Source organism: Corythoichthys intestinalis, chromosome 9 (assembly GCF_030265065.1).
Source record: "Corythoichthys intestinalis isolate RoL2023-P3 chromosome 9, ASM3026506v1, whole genome shotgun sequence".
In the NCBI taxonomy this organism is placed as follows: Eukaryota; Metazoa; Chordata; class Actinopteri; order Syngnathiformes; family Syngnathidae; genus Corythoichthys; species Corythoichthys intestinalis.
Window position 1 is genome coordinate 13,774,258 of NC_080403.1, and position 23,261 is coordinate 13,797,518.

Below are 23,261 nucleotides of genomic sequence, written 5' to 3' on the forward strand. Positions count from 1 at the left end.
TATTTTCCACTCTAATTTGAAAATAAATTCTTTAAAAATCAAACAATGTGATTTTCAGTTTTTTTCCCCACATTCTGTCTGTCATGGTTGAGGTTTATCCATGTTGACAATTACATGCCTCTCTAATCTTTTCAAGTAGCAGAACATGCACAGTTGGTGGTTGACTAAATACTTATTTGCCCCACTATATTAACAAGGCTCCTAACAGTGTTCCTTTTATTTCTCCCTGAAGAGTCTAATATGAATGTAATGTCCACGTATTAATGCAAATATTTCAGGATGCATGTGATTTATTCTAGATGACACCTGTAAAGAAAGTGGCTCTCAAATGTTTGTTTACAGCTACAGTTGAAGCATCTCAAAATATTCTCTCAAAATATATCTGATAACATCAATGCTGTTCCCAACACTTTATTCACTCCTGTTTTTTTTTTCATCTCTAGTGGAAGGTGTGAGATTGTGAAGTGCTTGCTATTTCTCAGTTAGAAAATAAACATATAGATTTTCAGCAGAGGTAAAACAATGATTTGACACTTCATTTTGTCTTGAGAAATTTCAACTGTTAACATGTTAAAGAGTTGAGTCAGCCTATAAAGAGTCTTGAGGATGTTTCTATCCTTATCTTAAAAAGGGTATTCAGACCTTATGTGTTAATTGGTTTTCCATAGATAAGGACAACAATTGATTTGGAAACACTGGGCCAAGTGTGAAAGGCTTTAGATACTTTAAGTCATACAAAGTCCAATGTGAATGACAATAACTTCACTTACAGAGATTATTGAGGATGTGATGATATCAAAATCTCATAGTATGATGCTGTTGCTTTGATATTGTGTTGATTATGATAACAAAAAAAAAAAAAATACCATAGCAGTTTACCACTCGGTGGGCCACCAATCATTATCACCAGTGCTTGATTTGTAAATTAAAAGGTGCCGGAACGCAAAGTAGATATGACAGCGCAGGGATGACGAGATGCGCAAAGGTCCCGGACCATACACAGAAAATGGTGCTGAAAACAACACGCAAATGCCCACTTGGCATGCTCCATGGTATAAATGTTATGAGAACAATTTACAATTACTTAGGCTATACTATGCACAGCATGGGCAATTGCCCACATAACCACAGATGGAATTTACAGGACACAGTCAGCAATTAGTTTGTCAACAGGTATAACGTGTAAAACATAAAAAAAAAAATAAATAAAAAAAATCAGAGATTACAACAAATAACACTAATCTCCCATTTTTAATATTTATTATAATAACAGGTGGGTTTGAGGAAACTGTCTCATTGGTCAGTTGCCATGTATTAATCACGATATAAATTGGCTAGATGATTAATACATGGCTAGGGCCTCATCACCAAATTTATCACTCCACCGTTACATTCGTGCCTTGAGTCTGTGGTTTACAAACATATTTATCCGTTAATTCATTATACTTCTATATTAATTTATTCCAATAACAAAGTTGTAATTATTGTATAGGCCCATGTAAGCAAATACATTGAAAAAATTCAAAACTGCGTTGCCTATTTTATTGCATTAACGTAACATCGGCGAGGTTAAGTGTGAAGACCGCAGGTTGTTTACAGTTGCTAGGACATGGTTTAGAGCAGGGGTCCCCAACCTTTTTTGCACCACGGACCGGTGTGATTTGGATCTTTTTTTCACGGACCGGTGTCCTGTCAAATTTTGCAACCTTATAAAATTTTGCTCCCAAAGCTTTTGTGGCGGTGAAAAAAGCCCTCTTTTATATTCAGTTGGACTCTCAATGTTATCCAGTGGTGCTAAAGAACTGTTTACATCATAAACATACATGTGCAACACGGAAGTGCTTAACTAATGCTTAACGACACGGCGAAGTCGTTAAGTGAGAGGGCTACGTGCAGTTGTTGTGTGCACCTAACATGGCAAACGTAAGTTAATATACCTTTCTTTAAAGAAAGTTTGTAGTGTGTACTTTGGAATCGCTGCATTTGCGGTCCTTTTTTACGTTACGCGCATGCCAACTTTGTCAGAACACCAGCAATGTGTGGCAGAAAAATACAGCAAAAATAAAACAGCATTTGTTTTTAGCCCCGTCGTGTTAAGTGCAGGGAAAAAAATACAACTCACCCGCTGAATCAGTGGGAGGCCTGAGTTTGTTTCGTTGAGACGAGATGGTCCCGAGATGGGAGAGTGAGAGAAGCTAGCATCACAAATACACGATGTTGGAAATTGTAGCACAGTTTTCAGCGCGCTCCTAGCGATGTCAGGATATTCCGAAATGACTTTAATCCAGAACTTCAGTAGAGTTGTTGTCTCAAATGTACGTTTAAGTCGCCATGATTTGCGATCTCTACAAGCTGATATTCCTGTTCCACAGACATGCTCGAATAACTCGGTTTATTCACATACGGGTCACGAATTCACTCCTTCGCACTTCGTGGGTCTTTAGTGATTGGGAAGTAGCATAAATTTTGTTTTCTTCGAAGTTGTAGGCACATCTTCTGGCTCGTCAGGTTCCCTTTTCCCTGTAAAAAGACGTCTGTTATTCAGTCATTCTAGTGTGGGGGCTAATTATTTCCGGGAAGAAATGTGATTGGCGACGACCTACGTCATACGTTATTATCGAGTCCAAGCGCGCATAGAAATACCAAACAAGATTTAGTGCTAAAAGCCCAATCAATGCATTTCTATGACGACCTCCTATCCTGTAGTTGTATATGTAGAGTAGACAGGGATATTGGTGTGTTAAGCGGCACAGGCCAAAGTCAATTGGCCAGAATGCAGTCGTTAATAAATTATTTATTATTTCTGCGCGGCCCGGTACCAAATGCGCCACGGACCGGTACCGGTCCGCGGCCCGGTTGTTGGGGACCCCTGGTTTAGAGTAACATTAGAGGCAAAGGAACTACTTTCTGTGAAAGATGAAATTATCAGAAAGCTTAAGTTTGACAGCAAATTAGCTCACATTATGAACAAATTTTATGCTGATTTAAATCTTGTGGTGCTGGTAGTGAGTCTGCTTCACCTTGAACTGAGCTGCTGTCCAAACAGTTGTTCATCCGATCCCTGACCTGTCTCTGGATGTCCCACATTCTTCTTCGCTCAGTGTGCTCTCCTCTCCTTCTGAATCTTCCTGTAAGCGAGCTGATGTTGCAGTTCCTGCCTTTTGCGCTGGCTGCTCTACCAGGCTAGATGATGCCAGTGTACTGGCCTGTTGCTCCGGCTGTTGGTGGTCCACCTGGCTGACTGCTGGTGCTGTAGTTGGCCCCCACTCCGGGTGGTAGTGTTGTATCGGTCGCGAACGATTCGTTCTTTTTGAACGAATTGTTTGGGTGAACGAGACCGAACTAATCACCATCTGCACTGATTCGTTCTATGAAGTTGGTGGCGCTTGTTCGCTGCGTGGGAGGGCGTTGAGCAAGCGGCAGCGTCTTCTGACATCGCACACGACCAATCAGACGCCAGCCTCATCGCGGGCAGGGGAGGGAGCGGAAACAGAATCATGGCGTATGTCACTCATTTCCACGTGTGGCCAATAAGCAGCCAGCGTGCAGGCAGGGGGGAAAGACTGAGTTTTGTCACTTCCCGTTCAGTGATTCGGTCCTCCGGTTCCTGACCTAGCTTGCTGCTAACTTGACTTTCCAGTAATGACTATGCGGTGAACGAGTCATAAAATGAAAGGAAACGACTTTGTCACATATTTGTTAACGTGGAGCCTATCAAATGCTGCTCAAAAAGACAAAAACACCACACAAATCTAGCGAGCATGGTTTAGTGTTCTACTTTTCTCAACAGACTCGGGACTGTGCCTATGACGATATACTATCAAATTTACAGTAATTTAAAACACACGTAGCTACGAGGCAAGCAAAACCTGAGCTGCGGTCGCGTGACGGCAGTGAAGCGGGCAGAGAACTGTCACTATATGGAGGCTTCATGGCAGCGATATGTACCTCATATGTGCACAGAAAAAAAATAATATTTAGTATGATCACCATAATACTGATTTGCAATGAAACTGTATATACATGTCAATTTTTTCCGAGTGTTTTTTTTTTTTTTCGTGTCAGAGGGTGTCGGTTGGTTTGACAAATTATGTCAATCCGTCCATCATGTGCTACTCAAGCGCCCCAAAAACAAAGCGCGCGGACACGGGAGATGTCGCAATATGTCTACATTTTTCTTAACAGACTAATAAGAGTAGAAAGGCGAAATCATAAAGCAAACAATTATTTCTCGTCAGCATTTGACGATCTGAGATGCGGGGACGACAGGGGAGCTGACCGGATTATTTTATTTATTAATACCAGTGCAAAAATTCAAAACGATCATCTTAATAATAAAAAACAAAAATACAACAGAGCGAGAGGTTAATATGATGTGTTGGCCGTTCCATAATTAGAAATTAAACTTTCGATTTATTTTTATTTTCGTGACAGCAAGCATGCCGCGTTGGCTGTTAGCAGCAGCATTGTATATGTGAGCAAGATCATGCTAAAGAAAGTCCGTGCGCCCCCGACCCCAAACCCCGACTTCCCCCTCAAAAGGAAAATGTTTAACCGTGTCCTAATTCGAAATGCAAGCACGAGCCATGACTTTGAGCCCATAGAACTAGGACAGACGACGCGGAAGTCCTCCCTCGCTTTTGCAGCAGCGGGAGGGAGACGAGGCTGTCTCTGAGAGCAGAATGATATCGCCTGTCACTCATTTCTGAAACTACGACGAGTGGTCAATGTGCAAGAGAGGGAGGGACCAAGCAATGTCACTTCCCGTTCAGTTATACTGCGAAGCGGTCTTTGGTGATTCGTTCGGCAACGTCACTTCCCGTTCACTAACCGAACGATTCATTTGGGTGGGGAGGGAGATGAGGGGGGCGAACGATTCGTTGAACGATTCGTTTGAACGAATCGTTTTACTGAACGAACCGGAATGGATTCGTTTACTCAAGTGAACGACAGATCCCGTCACTACCGGGTGGCGCTGAACCTGACCAGCTGCTGCCACGGTAGCAGCCTCCTGTCCTGGCTTGGCTGGTTGGCTGGCTGTCCGTGAACCTGGCTAGCTGCTGCGGCGCTAGCCTCCTGCTGCACACAGTCCTCCCCGTTAGCATGATCACTGCAGCTGCCCTCATCGCCTGTTGTTGCTTTTCTGACTCGTTTTGAACCATTTTCCTTTTTTTTGAAAAAACACAGTAAATGCAACTGTGTTTTTGGCATGTTAAAATACGTTTAGATCCTGGCTGCTTGCTCCCCAGATGCCGCAAAATTCCATTTTTTTTTTAATGTCACAGAAGAGGTGCCGGATCTGCGCAAATAAGTCCTGGAACACAGGGAAGCGAAAATCAAGAGGTGCCGGATCCTGTTCCAGGAGGATCAGACCCAAATTAACCCCTGATTATCACCCAATTCCTGTGTGATCACAGTGATCCCGAATCCATGCCTTTTATTGGCGATCAAAATACCTATTAGCCTTCATCCAAGGATACTAGGCCTTAATAAGAATGAGGTAATAAAGCAACATTATAGCAATATTTAGCACATTTTAATCCCATCAAAATTGTCTCCTACTTAAATCATTATATGACATGATTTGAAGTGTTTTCCAAGGCAGTCATGTCTGGAGGATTTACCCTCGTGTTACAACAAGCTTCTTATATTGAGCTGAGTTGTGTGGTCTCAGGTTTTTTGCTTTGTAGACTGGATGAACCCAGTGGATGTGTGTGTGTGTCTGTGACTCTTGCCCAGTGGTTCATATAGCGGACTTTAGCACTGCTGGCATGGGCTCGATTCCTGGGCAATGCCTCATTCAGATGCTCCCAGCAATTGACCAGTCCAGGGTGGATTAATGTGTTTCGCCTTTGGTCAACTGGGAAGGGCTCCAACCCGTGTGTAACTTTTAACAGGATTAAAACTGTAGAAAACAATGGATGAAAAAAAAATACCCAACATTATACTACATAGATAACATACAAATTATTTAGGGTATATTAAATATTCAGTTTGGACAAGGAACAGGTCATGATGTGTGTGTTCGTTTATTTAATCTCTAAAAACGTAATTAAATAATTTCCTGAATATACAGTATAACATTGGCGTTTCGGTTTACTTTACACTCTAATGATTCTACCTAGTGATGCACGATAATACATTTTTCAACCGATACCGATAACTGATAATTTCCTCCTCGTTCCAACCGATAATCGATAATGTCAAGACGATAATTCTATTAAAAGATTTATGTAAAATTTTAAAGTATACACAAGAGAAAATATTACTGTGCAAAAATATAATTTATTGCTCCTTTTTTCAACATCAAATGTGAACAAGTAGTAAATTCCAACATCTAAATAAAGACAGATTGTTTGACATTGTGTAATGGTAAACTTTTGGCAACAATTACTTATAGAGTAAATACCTAAGTTGCACCAAAATGTGTTTAAAAGTAAGCCATTCCTAACATATAACATTTAGAGCTGAAACGAATACTCGAGCAACTTGAGTAACTCGAGTTTAAAAACTTATCTGAGTAATTTTATTCACCTCGAGGAATCGTTTAATTTTGCCAGCTCTAAGCATCACGTTTTGCCCGGACTACAGGTACTTTTCATGCGGGACAACGCGCTGACGTCACGTGCGTAGAGGAAGAAGCAATAAAAAAATACCTTACTGCAGCCGACAGCCGTTACAAACTGCGCCGACGTTGCTAAAAACTACGCCCGCATGTTGCTACGGTGGTAGCAGCCTAGCAGGTAGCGTCTGATGCGTGTCATAGAAAGCACATGTACGTAGAACTAGATGCAAAATGACCAACTCGGCGGCGTTAATGAAACAGCCGCCGTCTTGAAGCAGTACACTTCTGAGCGCTCATAAATAAGATTAACGTTACTGTCACTCGCTCACTAACGTTATCCCTGCGGAAGGCTTTTAAGTCATGTGTGCTATCAAGCGTCATGACATTTTTAGGTAAGAAATATACATTTTTTTTTATAAGATCTAAAAGTATTTGGAGTGAAAGCAGTGAACTAGTCTTTTTTTTTGTCACATTTGAGATGTAATTGTTGGCTGTTTTCAACAATGTACATTGAAAATAAAGACATTGATAGACTAAAAATGGTTCAATATTACATGAAAAGTCTTGTTTTCTCATCTATATATCCATATATATATATACCAGTATATATAATTGCTCTTTACCTAAAAAAAAATATATTTTATCCAATTACTCGATTAATCGATACAATTTTCAGTCGATTACCCGATTACTAAAATATTCGATAGCTGCAGCCCCAATAACATTACTACACTGCAAATACACAACTCCTTAAAACTAGCTAAATCATCTTGTTTTCAGTGTAAATCTATTGGAAATAAGTGAAATTATAAGGTTGACAGCGTAATTTTAAGCAATAAATTATTATACTTAATCCTCAAAAAACGTCAGAAATTTTCAAAAATGTTCAAGAATAGGTATGGTTCAAAAAATTATTTGAAAGCATTTTTTCTTGATTTAGCTGAAAAATTACCATTTTTTTTTTTTTTAGATGTATGGACTTAATAAGAACAAATGGCAATATTTACTTCAAGTAAGAGGAAAAATCTGGAGCATTCATCTGTTAATTTGTCTTTAACACTCAAAACAAGATGGGGATAATTATGTGACTAGATTTAAAGCAGTAATGGGAAGAAAGGTTGGCCAACCATTTTTTGAATAATATCAATGTCTAAACAGTTATAAGCATATTTTCGTTATTTTTTTAACGCAACCCTTCCAGATTCTTTGTTTAACCCATAGCAACACCCTTGACAACGAAAATGCTTTTCTTCGGCAATCTTCGGAAATTACGGCACACCTAGAAGTGCAAGGGAAGTCCGCCATAGAACAGTACTGTTTGTTGCATTGCTTCTCGATGCCACGGCGGTGTGTGGCGATGTTTTGTTCTCACTCAAACGAAAAGTTGTATGAGTGGCCAAAGGACAGCAGGGCACGTAAATGGACATCTTTCGTTCGCACGAAGCGAATGAATTTCACGCCATAATCGAGTAGTGTTCTCTGCTGCAAACACTTCGAAGACGCCTGCTTCCTTAACCGGTCTGCTTATGATCAAGGATTTGCCAAAAAGTAAGTGTGATTTTTGGATAGATGACTGATGACTTTGTCAAAGCAGAGCTTCCAACTGTTGTGGAATGAACAGTATAAGCTAGCGACATTAGCCGAAAGTTAACTCGTGGCATCCCCGATCATAGTTGTAGTAGCGTTCGCTAGGTTAAGCGTATTTAAATTGTGTGCCATCTACGATCTTGTCCGAAAGGGTTAATCCACTGTCAATCGGGAAAGGGGTGTGAATGTGCATATAAGCAGGTCGGCGTCACGGTAATTCACAGTCACGTTGCAGTAAGAGACAACACCGGCATCCCTTCCCGCCTGTGCCCTTCAGTCCGTCCAGCCGCCGTACTGCACGATGAGTTGAACTGGAGATGAGTGGCGGCGGCAGCTACGTTCGTACCGGTATTATATCCGCCCGCCGCGGCTAGTATTCGGGACATGGCTCTGCTCTGGATGGAGGCGCGCGCCTCGCTTCCCGCACGACGTGGAGGAACGCTCGAGAAACCGGGGTGTTTGCCGGAGGTCCCCGCCACCGGGCAATTGGGCTCGGCCCACCTGCCCGCCCTGTCGGCGGCCTGCCAAACCGGCCATAGCGGCGAGCTCCGTCGGAAGACGGCCACTTGTCGACTATCGGTCTCCTTGCCAGTGTTTAGCCTTAGAGGGAGTTTACCACCAGCTTTGGGCTGCATTCTTAAACAACCCGACTCAGGGAATGCCGCAGGGTCTCTCTATGGTCACAAGCCCCGTAGTTTAGCTTAGTGTGTGTGTTTAGCTGTAGCATTCGCGCTAGCAGCAGCCTCGTATTCGTTCCAAAAATCTTTGTGATGCAGTTTTAAATGGCTTCTCGGTTAGTGGTGTTGAATGAGGACGCTTTGAAGTTCTGCAGTGCATGTTTTGCAGATGGCGAGAGCAACGTTTGTTTACCACACGGAAAACAACCCATGTTAGTGAGATCCGCCATATTGCCTCAACTCTGTTGTGTAACTCCGCCTCCTCTATGACGCCATACTCCTCAACCCCTCCTCCCTCAGGGGCTTCAGAGACAGGATGGGTTGAGGAGGTGGCAGTGGAGAAGTGGACAGAACTGCTTCGTTTGCACACATTTGGAAGCTAAATCAAGTATATAATTATCGAATTGCATTATCGTTTTTTTTTTTTTTTTTTTTAATTATCAGGATTATCTGTGTGACGTCATCGGCCGATAATTATCGGTAACCAATATTATCGTGCATCTTTAATTCTACCTAATAAGCAAGACAAATTTTGACTGCCTCAGAGGTTTTGGCTTGTGGCTCTGGCCGGGCTTAGAATCCAATGTTTTATAAAGCTTTGAGCAGAGCAACAGTGACCGTGTGTGACTTTGTGAGATTGTCAGCTGATCTGTCCTCCCACTGCCACTCCACTGACTAAATCCTCCACTTCAAGGCGGCCTGGCATTCTTCCGCATTGACCCACGCTGGAATAACAAACTCTTAATTGTCTAAGTATCATTGAGAGTGTTTCTTGAATAAAATGATTTGGATGTTATCCTTAAAATCCTCCCGCCAATTTGATTAAAGGGCAGAGAGATCTCAGAGCATATCAAGATGACAGGTTGCCAGTCAAAAACACAGTCAAGCCAGATACAAGTAACACTTACACTCATGTTCACTGAGCAGGAATTATGCTGCTAGGTGTAACCTCTGTGTGACTGTTGGTGTGTTCAAGAGTATTTTTAAGGCTGACCAATCAACCTGCCCCGTGCAGTCTACCTTTCTCATGTTCCGAAACCACTAAACTCTCAGTGAACAAATCGCCTCCATCTATTTTTTTTATACCACCCACCATATTCAGGGGCATATCAGTGGCTTGGAGCTAGAGTTAAAAAGGATCAATGAAGAAGTTGTTGGTCAATTAGTAAAAGCCGTTGATCCATTAGGACTTGATAAGAAGTCAGCTAAGGAAAATGCTACACTTCCAGTAATTGAAACCATAGATGAATGTTTAACAGATAGACCAATTTATGGATTAAAGATCCTTCCCATACCGGGAGTTGAACCCGGGCCACCTGGGTGAAAACCAGGGATCCTAACCGCTAGACCATATGGGACATACTTGATGTGTAAATCAGATCACACAAGAATAAGTTTACTTTCTGTAGCCAGAGAGCTTTTTTTTCCAGAGATTTATCACATTTTGCACACAATAAGGTGCCTAGGAGTATGAGGCGCAACTTTAATGAATGGCCTATTTTAAAACAGTTTTACCACATTATAAGGCGCGGTAGTAGTAGTAGCGGTTGGGGTTGCGTTATGCATCCACTAGATAGAGCTGCACCAAAGGGAACATCATGCCTTAACCAATATTGAGCCATATATAAGGCACATTAGGTTATAATGCGCACTGTCGTCTTTTGAGAAAAGTGAAGGCTTTTAAGTGCGCTTTATAGTGCGGAAAAAAACGTAATTAATTTGCTTTATTAATCAGATTCCCAACATCATCAACCAACGGAGCGATATATTAATTACAGCTGCCCTTCCAACAAACAAGTAGTGTGACGAGTCTCTCAGTTGTGATCTCAGCCATTCTGAAATCACAAAAACCCTCATCTTTAACAGGTTAAGCAGGTAACTACCAGTATAATTATGAAAAAAAAAATCCACTTCACCTTGCCCTCTTGGCTTGATGCCAATGGAGTTGATAAAACAAAACTGTTTGATGAACTCCAGTGAAATGGTGTCTTAGGAGCGATCACTATCATTCCACATTGTGTTAATCCATTCATTTTAAATCAAACCAATGCTCTCCTGTTATTGTTCTACTGTGTTGGCACCAAGGTCTTCTCTTTACAAGTCGGTATGTACCGGTAAATGCCTCGAGTTCTAACATATGACAGCCACGGAAATGCTATCGTTCACAAATGCACCCTGTAGGCTCACATATCTGAAAATAATTTTTTAAGCCGCAGGAATCAAAATGCATCCATTAAAGTGTCTGTGACACCATAAATAAATCTTAAATAGCATTAATATGTGAATTAAAATCATATTTTAAGACGATTCGACTATATGCAACAATTTGGCAAGGTGCAGATGATGAGAAATGAGTCTTTCAATCTGCCGTTTAGCTACTTCTGTAATTATAGCGCTCTGGCGCCGCCATCTGGGTGATAAAATTGGCAGAGTAATGATTTTAGCTGATTTAGAATTCAGCCCAACGGAGGAGGAAGATTCAGAAGGAGAAAAATGCGACAGAGAGCAGCAAATTGTCATCATTGTTTTTATCTTCTCCAATATTTCGACAGGAAATTCTTTTTATGCAAGTATTTTCCCTAAAATACTAAATAAATTGTATGGTCATGTCAAATAAGAGTCTTGTGCTAAATGGAATATGAAATTTTAAAAATACATTTATTCAATATGACAGGGCTAAATTACTGCATAATGGTCAAAACTGCAGACTTCTTTAACCTCCCGAACAGTATTTTATGCCACCGGAGTTAGTCGGCTCTTGTCATTTCCCTGCGGGTACTTGGAGGCAAGGAAAGAGTGTTAAACAAAAGCTTGTGAGAGCTATGCTACACGCTAACACGAACCGAGTCAGTGGCTCTTCCAAGTGTCTTCCTCGCCTTTCGAAAACAAAAAATCACACAAAACACACTCCCGCCTTTTCGGTGGACAGGGATCATTGTCACCCACAAAATGCAAGCCACCTCCTTATTAAAACGTTTGCCACGACCCCAATATTTGACATAATATAAAACACGTAGCTTACTCACTTCCTTGTCCGTCAAATGGTCTGTCAGTTCGGACTTGTTTTGCCCATTCTTCGTGGTGAACAGGATTTTTTTCAAACCCCAAAAAGGTCACATGCCTCTCCTTGGTGCAGCAACAAAAGTCTGCAGCACATTGGGCTTGCGTGATGCGAAAAATACCCGAATTAATCCGCAAAATCGGCTAAATCCGCCGTCTTTTTGGATAATATAGTAATGGCTGTATACAGAAGATGATTAGTCACCTGACGTCACATTTACTTTCTTCCGCAATCCAGACTCTGTTAGAAAGTCACTCATTTTCCTGGCGCAGGATTTAAATAATTTAATAAATATATCGATTGCTTCCATACACATCCAAGCAGTCCATTTCATTCAGGAGCATAAAATACCATGTGAAATATGAAATAAATTTTGCTGTCATAGACACTTTAAATGCACAAGTTTTAATGTCTCGTCTCTAGTATGTCAGTATCAAAACAACAATCACAATAGCAAAGTGTGTGCTCCCTAGGGTGGATGATAGAAGAGGCCCGAGTTGTTTCTTCTTCCATGAGGAGAAGCATACCGTCCAACATATAGACAACCAGTTCGATTTGCAATATGTTTAGGTCCTGATAGTGTATTGTAAATCAATAAAGCATGATTGCAAGTAAAAATGAAAAAAAAAAAAAAAAAAAAAAAAGAGAGATTATTGTTAATTTGGGATTTTCCCTCAATCTGTCAATCCCAACATTTCTTTTGAAAGAGTCCATCTGTTGTGTAGTTGCTTAGTGTGCTAGAGGGCAGAGGGCAGCCAACTTGATCAGCTGCAGTAACAATCCTAGATAAAGGCGAGCCCTTTGACTTGCAAGCATGTATCTGTACCACAGCTGCATAAATAAACTCCATGGCTATGTGTAGTGCAGGGTAAAAAAATACATTTTTTAACCTATTTACTCCCAGTTGATTTGGTTAAGGGTGCCATTTAGTGTTTTTTTTCCTATTTTCTTTTATCAAGTTTGTAAAAATTGCTTTAAAACTGCAAAGAATGTGCTTTTCAAGCTTTTCTAGTTGGTCTTTTTGAGATATTTTGTTCTATGTCTGCAAACCGCCGGATTCTCATCAATACGTGCTGACTAGATTGTATTTAAATTTGCAACAAATGCTTTGCCCTGAATGGTAGGAGAGCATTTAAGGTGTAACGAAGTTGGGTATTGATCATTTGATGTAGAGTGTTAGAAGTGTTACTTCCAAATTAACCAGAATTAATCAAGCATTCGCCTGCCACGCAGACACACGATGAGGGGATAAAATTAAAGAGATGAGTTGATGACAAAACACTTTACAGACTGGCACCATTCATCTCTCATTCTACGTCAATGACCCCAAGATTCACTATCTAATCCACAGTTACACACAGTATTAAGTGCTGTTGTAATCCAGAGATGTCAAAGGACCAGAAAATGCGCACAAACAAGTCGGGCACGCTTTATGAAGTCAGTCTTTACGAAATAGAGCATGATCCTTTTTTCGCCGAATGCTTAGGGATTTCTCCCTAAATAAACTGAAACCTGTCTAAGATTGGCAAGTTTAGTAAATGAATGCACCGGTGAGTCAAATTGTCAGCCACCTTTCCTGAGATGAGTGGCCGTGTAGCAAGCACAAAGTGGGCAGGCGCATACAAAATACGGTGCCTTTGTGACGTGAAGTAATCACAAATTCAAATCTGCTTGTTTTCAGAGAACTGTTAAGGTAATTGCTATCAGTTGCAGGGTTTCTCCTAGGATTTTTTGAAGCTGTGGTGGTGGTGGGCTGCATCGAAGTCGGACAGCCCCACATGTTGTGCCGGGGTGAAATTGCTTCATATCATGACTAATGAGAATTTTTTTTCAACAACATTTATTTTTGTATTTTTTCCAAAAAGAATCATAACAACGATCTATTTGAAATATTTAATTTGCCGGGCTAATGAAATATTTCAAAACGTGACGGTCTACATTTACGATGGCGTATTGGGGTCACATAAAAAAATAAAATGAAATGAGTACGAGATTAAATTTGCTACGAGGGGAAAAAAATAATATGTAGGGGTAATGTAGCTGTTAACTGTTACGCACTTTATGTACATGTACCTTAGCTAGGAGCTACGACGAAGCATTAGCATAAATTATTCTATGGATAATAATTTGATGTAGTTGAGGCAAATTAAAAAAAGTCTAACTACTTACTATGAGAATGAATGTTGAATGAAGAGTATGAGAATAAAAATTGAATTATTACGTAGGGCTAATGTAGCTGAATAAGCCGCTATGTACTTCACATAGCGCGATGCAGCCTCCGTTAAAATCAACAATATTGAAAGCATCTTGTGTTTTAGAATTGGTTTATTAAGGAAACCCTTAATATTTTGCCTCATCTACATCAAATTATAATCAGTAGAAGGATTTATACTCATGCTTCGTCGTAGCTCTCATCTACGGTACATGTACTCAAAATGCGTAGCTGATTAAAGCTACATTACCCCTACTTAATAAAGCAACTGTTTTTCCTCGTAGCAATAGTACGACTTACATCTCTTTTTTTTTTTTTTTTTTTTTTTAATAGCCCTAATACGCACTATATTACCACACCAATAATAGTCCTTGTGTTAACGGACCCTCGTCCATTGACAACTTAAATCTTTTCTAAATACTTCAAAAGACTCACCTGAAATTACTTGTACTACCAGTGACATCAGCAACGAACAAATGCTATGCTAGGACACGACGCTTCGGGTAAAACACACGCCAAAAAGAACCTAAACGTCATGTCAATGTCAATATTAAAGTCGTTTTCACAGGTTTAAACCAGAATTACATTCATTAACTTGAAATACCTTTCTGTGGATTTTCTCTCAACTCCACGCCAACATAGTCAGACTCAGGCTTGCAACAGGAGAACCGATGTGATTTTCAAAATAAAGCGTGTTAAGGAATAATTTGTATTTGACGTGCTATTTCAGACGACTTCTGGCAAATAGTGCGTTAATAATGAGCTATAGATATTCATTTAGACGATAAATTATACAAATTATAAATTATAATGTCCATCCATCCGTCCATCTATCATGTGCCGCTTAATCCGGGAAAACATCTCATTTGCAAAGTGTGGCGACTTTTATTTTGTTGTGGCGGTGTGCCACAATCTTTCATATGTAGGGAAAACCCTGAGTTGATAAACTACAAAGGTGACAGCCTTCAGTGATCTGCATCAAACAAGGGAGAAAATGTACTACCACGGAACATCCCCTTCACAGAATTAATTGCTTTTTATGTTGGTCATATTTCTATTATTTATTTTACTTACAGTACTTATCTTTTTTCAGGGTTCTCCTAACAGTGGTGGCCGCCCTTTCATCGTATTCTATTCATTTGCTGCTCAAGTCGTCTGGTATTGTTGGTATGTAACATGTTCACAGCATGAAGACGATGCCAATCAGCTTTACAGTTTTACTGGTTACTTCTGACTTCACAAATGATTGCAAGGTGTTTTGAAGTTGTGCTAATATGTACAGCAGAAGACATTCATTCATTCAGTTTCCGTGCCACTGTAATAGCCAGTGATAGGGATAAATATTCAATTAGTTCATGACATTATTTTGACAAAAGCTGTGATATATAGATATTATAGTACTCTTGAATATGAACGTTTTTACTGTCTATTGAACATAAAAATGTGCCGGTTTAAAGAGACTGATTGTATTTTGATTTAATTAATTGTAATTGAGGCCAGTAATATATGCTGCGCCATTAAATTTAAAACCAACTAAACTAACAAAATGTAAACTAGCTTGAAGCAAAAATAAAAAGTCATAACTCTTCATGATTCATGCATAGTCAAGTGTAAGTAACAAACATCTTAATTGCTGCAGCCAATAGGGGAACAGTATGTAGAGAGGGGTGCGTGATCTGATTGGTCTGTAGTGGATAAATGCATTGCTAATAGAGGTTTTTCACCAACGTCACAGTTGTCACATACAGTATGTGCTACAACATATGATAGCTATTACGCCTGAACGATATATCGTTTAAACATCGCCATCGCGATGTGCGTGTGCGCAATAGTCCCATCGCAAGCACGTGCGATAGTTTTTCTTTTTTTTTTTATCCACATAGCCTCACTTTCTGGTCTGTGCACAGCCTACTACCCTCCCTCTCCCAGCCTTTTGATCCTCTCAGTCACTGCGGCACAACAATGGCTTTGATCTGGCCAAAGAAGCAGACTTCACACGGGCATCTGTCAATCATCATTTAACTTGTTAAACAGTTGCAAGGAAGCCGCGCTGGAATGAATGTGTGTACTGTGGGGACGTTGGAGACATTTAAATGCCAGAAGTGATCATGAGGAGTTTGAAATTTCTACATGTCACTTCAACGGTCACAGCTAAAGTAGATAAACAGAAGCATTTAATAAAGCCAAGCAGAAAAAGCGGCATGGAAAATGAATGAATGAATTTATCTGCTACAGTACTTTATTCTTGTTCAAAAATGATTTGGTTGGACAGTTATGTTTAAAATTTATCATAATTATGAAATTTGAAGTGCTTAAAAACCATTTATTTATATACATTTTTTAAATCACTTTGGGGGGGGGGGTGTTGGGAGTGAGAAAAAAACATGTTTTATACACGGTGACCCAAAAAAAAAGTTTACACTGCCATAATACAACTTAAATGCCATGTTTATTCAGCTTAGAATTAGAATTGAATCACAAATTATACATTATTGTAAAGAACATGTACAGTACACTCTATTTTTCAATGTGTCCTCCCTTAAGTGTCACAACAGCCTCCAGGCGCCTGCGGAACGCTTCTTTATGTAGGATGCTGTCATCTTTTCCCAAGATCTAACAATGGACCTCTCCAAGGCTGCCACAGAAGTTTGTGGCTTCTTACAGGCACTGTCCTCCACAGTTGCCCATATGTTATAATCCAGGGGATTGAGATCTGGACTCTGGGGTGGCCACATATCACCTTGTCAATCAACTTTTTGGTCCGCACGGATCGGCACTTCCAGACCCAGGTTTTCGTGAGGCTGTTCCAGTATCTTTCAGCTTCTTTTTAACTTTGTAGACTGCACATCTGGATATTCTCAGATTTGCTGCAATCTCTGTAGGTGTCAGACCGGCACGCAGCAATTCAGGTACAGCTAAAGTTTTCTTCATTTTCAGCAGAAGCACAGGAATTGTAGAGACGAGAGATTACCAGCTGCATTGCGTGACCTTAATGAATCACTTAAGCATGACAACCTATTTAGATATGTTTCAATGGCTTTTAAACAAGCAGTCAACTGAGTGTAAACTTTTTTTTGGGTCAACCTGTATGTATCTCTTTCCAATGCTAAATCTGAATAAATACATTGGGCACAAAAAACACACACACACAAAAAAAAATTTAAATGGGGGGGTGGGCTACTTCGCGGTTTTTCACTTATCGCGGCGGGTTCTAGTCCCCATTAACCGCGAAAAACAAGGGATGGCTGTACACTTTGGTGATCTAAAGTCTTTCCAAAAAGCTATTTAAGTCATCTTGTGAAAATATCTTGAAAAAAAAAAATATTAATTTTTTTTAATATCGCAATATAATATCGCAATATATCGCAAACCCAAAAAAAATCGCAGCAATAGTTTTTCCCAATATCGTTCAGGCCTAATAGCTATCCACTTATCTATCCATAAGTGTTATGGAAAGTAGCAATTTGTGTTAAATATACACTACAATGATGAACTGTTCTTCATGCTTAAAGGTATCCGTGCTTATGAGCAGCTTGGCTTCAGGGCTTTTGGCACCCCAGGGAAGATGGCAGCAGGTATCGCCATCACATTGCAAAACATTGGAGGTGAGCTCACACGCTGCAAGTCATTCCTCACATGTTCACATCTCCAAATAACTGTGTGAGATTTCTGGCACAGTATTTTGAGATTTATTTCATGAGTGTTCCACATCATCGTGTTCAGCTGAAATCTTATCTGTGTGTGCCTCCCTTTCACAGCGATGTCCAGTTATCTGTATATAGTCAAGTATGAATTTCCGCTGGTCATTCAAGCCTTCCTTAAGGTGGATAAGCCTGCAGGGTGAGTAATCGGCACTTGACATTACATGATTAATTTCCATTTTTTAGAATCAGGGATAAACATCACACACAGAGGGCAATAGATGCCTTATTTGTTTTTTTTTTTTTTTAAATCCATACATGGCCTTTGAAAAACTGCTGCTATTAGAAGCTCCAGAGACTTCATTAGGTAAATCTTCATCCTGATTAGTAGAATATGATTCAATTGTCCAGTTTGAGCTTCAATTTGCTGTCTCATTGTTTGCAAAGAATCTATTTCACTCTTCTTTTATTCAATTTGAATAGGATAAAAAATTGTCATTGCAGGATTGTTAAATGTACTGTGCAAAAATTGGACTAAAGTAATGGACAGTATATCTACATAAAATACATATACAGTGGGGCAAATAAGTATTCAGTCAACCACCAATTGTGCAAGTTCTCCTACTTGAAAAGATTAGAGAGGCCTGTATTTGTCACCATGGGCAAACCTCAACCATGAGAGACAGAATGTGGAAAAAAAAACAGAAAATCACACTGTTTGAATTTTAAAGAATTTATTTCCGAAATTAGAGTGGAAAATAAGTATTTGGTCACCTACAAACAAGCAAGATTTTTGGCTGTCAAAGAGGTCTAACTTCTTCTAACGAGGTCTAACGAGGCTCCACTCGTTACCTGTAGTAATGGCACCAGTTTTAAGTCATTATCGGTATAAAAGACACCTGTCCACAACATCAGTCAGTCACACTCCAAACTCCACTATGGCCAAGACCAAAGAGCAGTCGAAGGACACCAGTGACAAAATTGTAGACCTGCACCAGGCTGGGAAGACTGAATCTGCAATAGGTAAAACGCTTGGTGTAAAGGAATCAACTGTGGGACCAATTATTAGAAAATGGAAGACATACAAGACCACTGATAATCTCCCTCGATCTGGGGCTCCATGCAAGATCTCACCCTATGGCGTCAAAATGATAACAAGAACGGTGAGCAAAAATCCCAGAACCACACGGGGGACCTAGTGAATGACCTACAGAGAGCTGGGACCACAGTAACAAAGGCTACTATAAGTAACAAAATGCGCCGCCAGGGATTACAATCCTGCACTGCCAGACGTGTCCCCCTGCTGAAGCCAGTACATGTCCAGGCCCGTCTGCATTTCACTAGAGAGCATTTGGATGATGCAGAAGAGGACTGGGAGAATGTGTTATGGTCAGATGAAACCAAACTATGAACTTTTTGGTAGAAACACAGGTTCTCGTGTTTGGAGGAGAAAGAATGCTGAATTGCATCCGAAGAACAATATACCCACTGTGAAGCATGGGGGTGGAAACATCATGCTTTGGGGCTGTTTTTCTGCAAAAGGACCAGGATGACTGATCTGTGTAAAGGAAAGACTGAATGGGGCCATGCATCAAGAGATTCTGAGAGAAAATCTCCTTCCATCACCAAGGGCATTGAAGATGAGACGTGGCTGGGTCTTTCAGCATGACAATGATCCCAAACACACAGCCAGGGCAACAAAGGAGTGGCTTCGTAAGAAGTATTTTAAGGTCCTGGAGTGGCCTAGCCAGTCACCAGATCTCAACCCCAAAGAAAATCTGTCGAGGGAGTTGAAAGTCCGTGTTGCCCAACGACAGCCCCAAAACATCACTGCTCTAGAGGAGATCTGCATGGAGGAATGGGCCAAAATACCAGCAACAGTGTGTGAAAAGCTTGTGAAGAGTTACAGAAAACATTTGGCGTCCGTTATTGCCAACAAAGGGTAGATAACAAAGTATTGAGATGAACTTTTGGTATTGACCAAATACTTTTTTTCCACCATGATTTGCAAATAAATTCTTTAAAAAGCAAACACTGTGATTTTTTTTTTTTTTTTCACATTCTGTCTCTCATGGTTGAGGTTTACCCATGTTAACAATTACAAGCCTTTTTAATATTTTCAAGTGGGAGAACTTCCACAATTAGTGGTTGACTAAATACTTACTTGCCCCACTGTACATATATAATCCAAAATATATAGGAATATATCTTGAAAAAAATATGGCTGTCATGGAATCACATTTTCATTTTTTTTCCTGTCTCAGTTAAAAATGTCCCTGACCCCTAATGCCCTCGACACCCCTACATATAGCTTTCTCACTGTCATGCCAGTTGGATGCACGGCGCAGCTGGCGTGTGAACAGCTGTGATAGTAACCCGGAGGAGAAGAGCGTCAGAACAAACCGGGAAAATCTCACACAATAAAACAGCTTCTCTCCACGAGTTTAATGCAAACCTTAAAATAGCACTGGTCAAGTGCAGGTGGCCACATAGACAAACAATTAGGAGATAGAGTGTGATGTTACCCCCTAACCATTTCACTCTTCACCCACTTACAACCTCTCCTATGTTTGTCGCATGTTATATGAGATGGAACATGTCACTCACTAGGCATCAATACTGGTTAAATTGAGCTCTTAAATTCAGTGGAATTTATTGTTGGGAGAAGGGTTTGAGGGAAAATGGAGTGCATTTATAACATGATGTCACCAACTGTATGAGGGGTTGCTAAAAAAAAGAAGCTTTTTTTAGAAGAAGAATTCTATTCATGCAATATGCTTATGTGTATTTTCTAAATCATGACTAAATTTACAATTTTTACTCAAATTCATGATATTAATTTCAATACAAGGGCTCATAAACCTATTTCTTGCTCTCCTGAGTGTAACGTCTGCACAAATGATACAGTATATCTCAAGAACTGTAATAGACACAGACATGCATTTGGCACCAAATCATAGGGCTTAGGGCTGTCCCAAACGATTATTTTTCTCCCGATTAGTCTGCAGTCTTTTATAACGATTAGTCAACTAGTCTGATAATTTTTTTACTAACTTTTTTTTTTAACTAACCTTGCAAGTAAATTTTTGTTGATGATTATTAATTCACAAAAAACATTTTGCAACACTTTAATTCTGTACACATGAACACATAATAATAAACCCCAAATACACAATGAGGTCAAATGCTGATATGAGTGAGCACCAGCAGAGTAGATGAATAAATGTCACATATCACTGGAGTTAAGTATGTGTAAAAAAGTTAGTGATGCACGTTGATGCAACACTACGACGGAGTATTAAGGCCAAATAAATAAATTTTGGAAAAAGAACTACGAATTTAAAGTCGTACTATTGCTATGAGAATTGTTTTTAAATTATTATATTATAATTATTGTCACGTTGGGGTAATGTATCTGTGAGCTGCGACGCACTTTACATACATGTACCTTCGCTGGGAGTTATGACGAAGCATTAGAATAAATTATTCTATTGATTATAATTTGATGTAGCTGAAGTAAAATCATGAATCGGCCCGAATATAAGACGGCCCTGATTATAAGACGACCCCCTCTTTTTCAAGACTCAAGTTTGAAAAAAGACTTTTTGAACACCAGATTAATTTTTATACAGAAAATAATTACAATGAGTACATCTTAAACAAATGATTATAACAATATATTTCAGAGAAAAAGCATGTTATTTTGCCTCATTCAAATCTCAATATCTGAACATTTAAATACGTATGTAAACTATAGTGCAATCACTTTCATAAATGAATGGCTTATGGTTTTTGAAATGTAAATAAACCAATCTATTGTGATAAAACAACAACATTGCAATAACTGCATTAACCATCAAAGTGAAGTCTAACTGTAACTGTAATCTTGAAACAAATCTGAATAAGGAAAAACATTGCAATACAATAATGCAAACTGGTTAAACTTCAGAGTAGCTGAGGTCTGTCATGACAGAACATCGCTTCAATGATATCTGGCGCCATCTAGCATCGTGAATGGGGAGAGTAGCTGAGATCTGTCACGACAGAACATCGCTTCAATGATATCTGGCGCCATCTAGCGGCGCGAATGGGCATAATATCTAGACCGCGAATACAAGACGACCCCCTCTTTTTCATTCTTATTTCAATGCAAAAAACACCATCTTATATTCGGGCCAATACGGTAATAAGGATTTCCTTATTTGTAAAACCAATTCTAAAACACAAGATGCTTTCAATATTGTTGATTTTAATGGAGGCGGCAATGCGCTACGTAAACTATGTAGCTGCTTAATCAGCTACATTTGCCTGACATTAGCGCCTAATATTCCACTGTACGACGCATACAAAACTTCAATTAGAAATTTCGTTATATGGACCGGCCAGCTTGTTGTCTCCTGTTGTCTTCCAAAATTATACCTGGGTCACGACGGTTTAGGTGTCCATTGATGAATGATGTGCTGCCGTAGTATGCAAGTTCAGCATTGGAGTCTCCACACGACAGTGACAACCGCCTTAGTTTCGTTAAAACAAATCCATGCTTTGGCCACTCTGGTGTGCTTTTTTGACTTTGTGCTGCTTTCCCTGCTTGCATCCCAAGTGTCCACCGTTCTGAATTTTCCACGCATAGCCAGTATATATAGTAATGAATCGGGTTATAATGTAAGGGGTGCATTTGCATGCGTTCCTAAATGCTCTGCGTGACTAACGTGAGTGAGGGAATGGGCGACAGAGTGAGACGTTTTCCTGTTGTGGCTGGTAGTTGTTGTGTTGGTGTCGGCTGCGGCAGACTGCCTCCGTGTTGTTCCCACAAGTTCCAAAAACAAAGAATTGCAAACCTGACTAAGTGGGCTAGTCTTTGTCAACATTACAATTTTTTTTTAAACTCGCCTTTAACCGTCGATGGGATGTCGTTCGCGTCGACGCATTTAAGTCATCGGCAACGTCTACTAGTCGGGACAGCTCTATTATATTTACCAACGGGGTAAAAACAGTGGCTTTTGTATTTGACTGGAATATCTAACTTTGAAGTTGACATTTTGGATTTTTTTTTTTTTTTTTTTTTTTTACAGCGAATGAAATTTGGAAGAGTATAACTGACCAAATTCTTCCACTGTGTGAATGATGCATTTTTTGCACTCTACATCCTGTATCTTGCACATTAGCAAACTGCATTGGAAACAGGAGTTCAGTGCATCCATATAGAAATTCTCCCAACTGATAACAATTATTATAGATTGATCAAGGCCATTTGTCATGCTGTGCCAAGTGGTTGTCACATTTAAAGACATAACCTTCAGCATTTAGTAGGTAAATGAAAATGCGTGAGTCTATTTCCCCACTCCAGTCAATCTTGGGTGTGCCTGTTTATGTTGGAAAATTGCTCTGCTTCTCAGTGTTCCTTGATTACTAGATGTATTTTTTTTTCTTAAGCACTCTTTTTTTTAGAAAATATATTCAAATAAAATATTCTATGTTTGTGGTTCTGTGATAATCAGGGAAAGATTATGTCCCAGAA

The 23,261-nt window shown here is 39.8% G+C and overlaps 1 protein-coding gene and 1 non-coding gene across 4 annotated transcripts in view; one reads left to right on the forward strand and one right to left on the reverse strand.

The window, feature by feature from the left end:
* LOC130921426 (sodium-coupled neutral amino acid transporter 3-like) overlaps positions 1-23,261 on the forward strand; it is a 91,232-nt gene that overhangs the window by 37,697 nt on the left and 30,274 nt on the right. For all 3 annotated transcript variants that reach the window (XM_057845306.1, XM_057845305.1, XM_057845307.1), the window contains 3 exons: positions 15,196-15,269; positions 17,615-17,707; positions 17,861-17,942. In XM_057845306.1, the coding sequence (XP_057701289.1) occupies positions 15,196-15,269; positions 17,615-17,707; positions 17,861-17,942 (249 nt within the window). The remainder of the gene's footprint in view (positions 1-15,195; positions 15,270-17,614; positions 17,708-17,860; positions 17,943-23,261) is intronic.
* Positions 10,116-10,187, reverse strand: trnae-uuc (transfer RNA glutamic acid (anticodon UUC)). Its single transcript has one exon. It is a non-coding gene; the product is annotated as a tRNA-Glu (tRNA).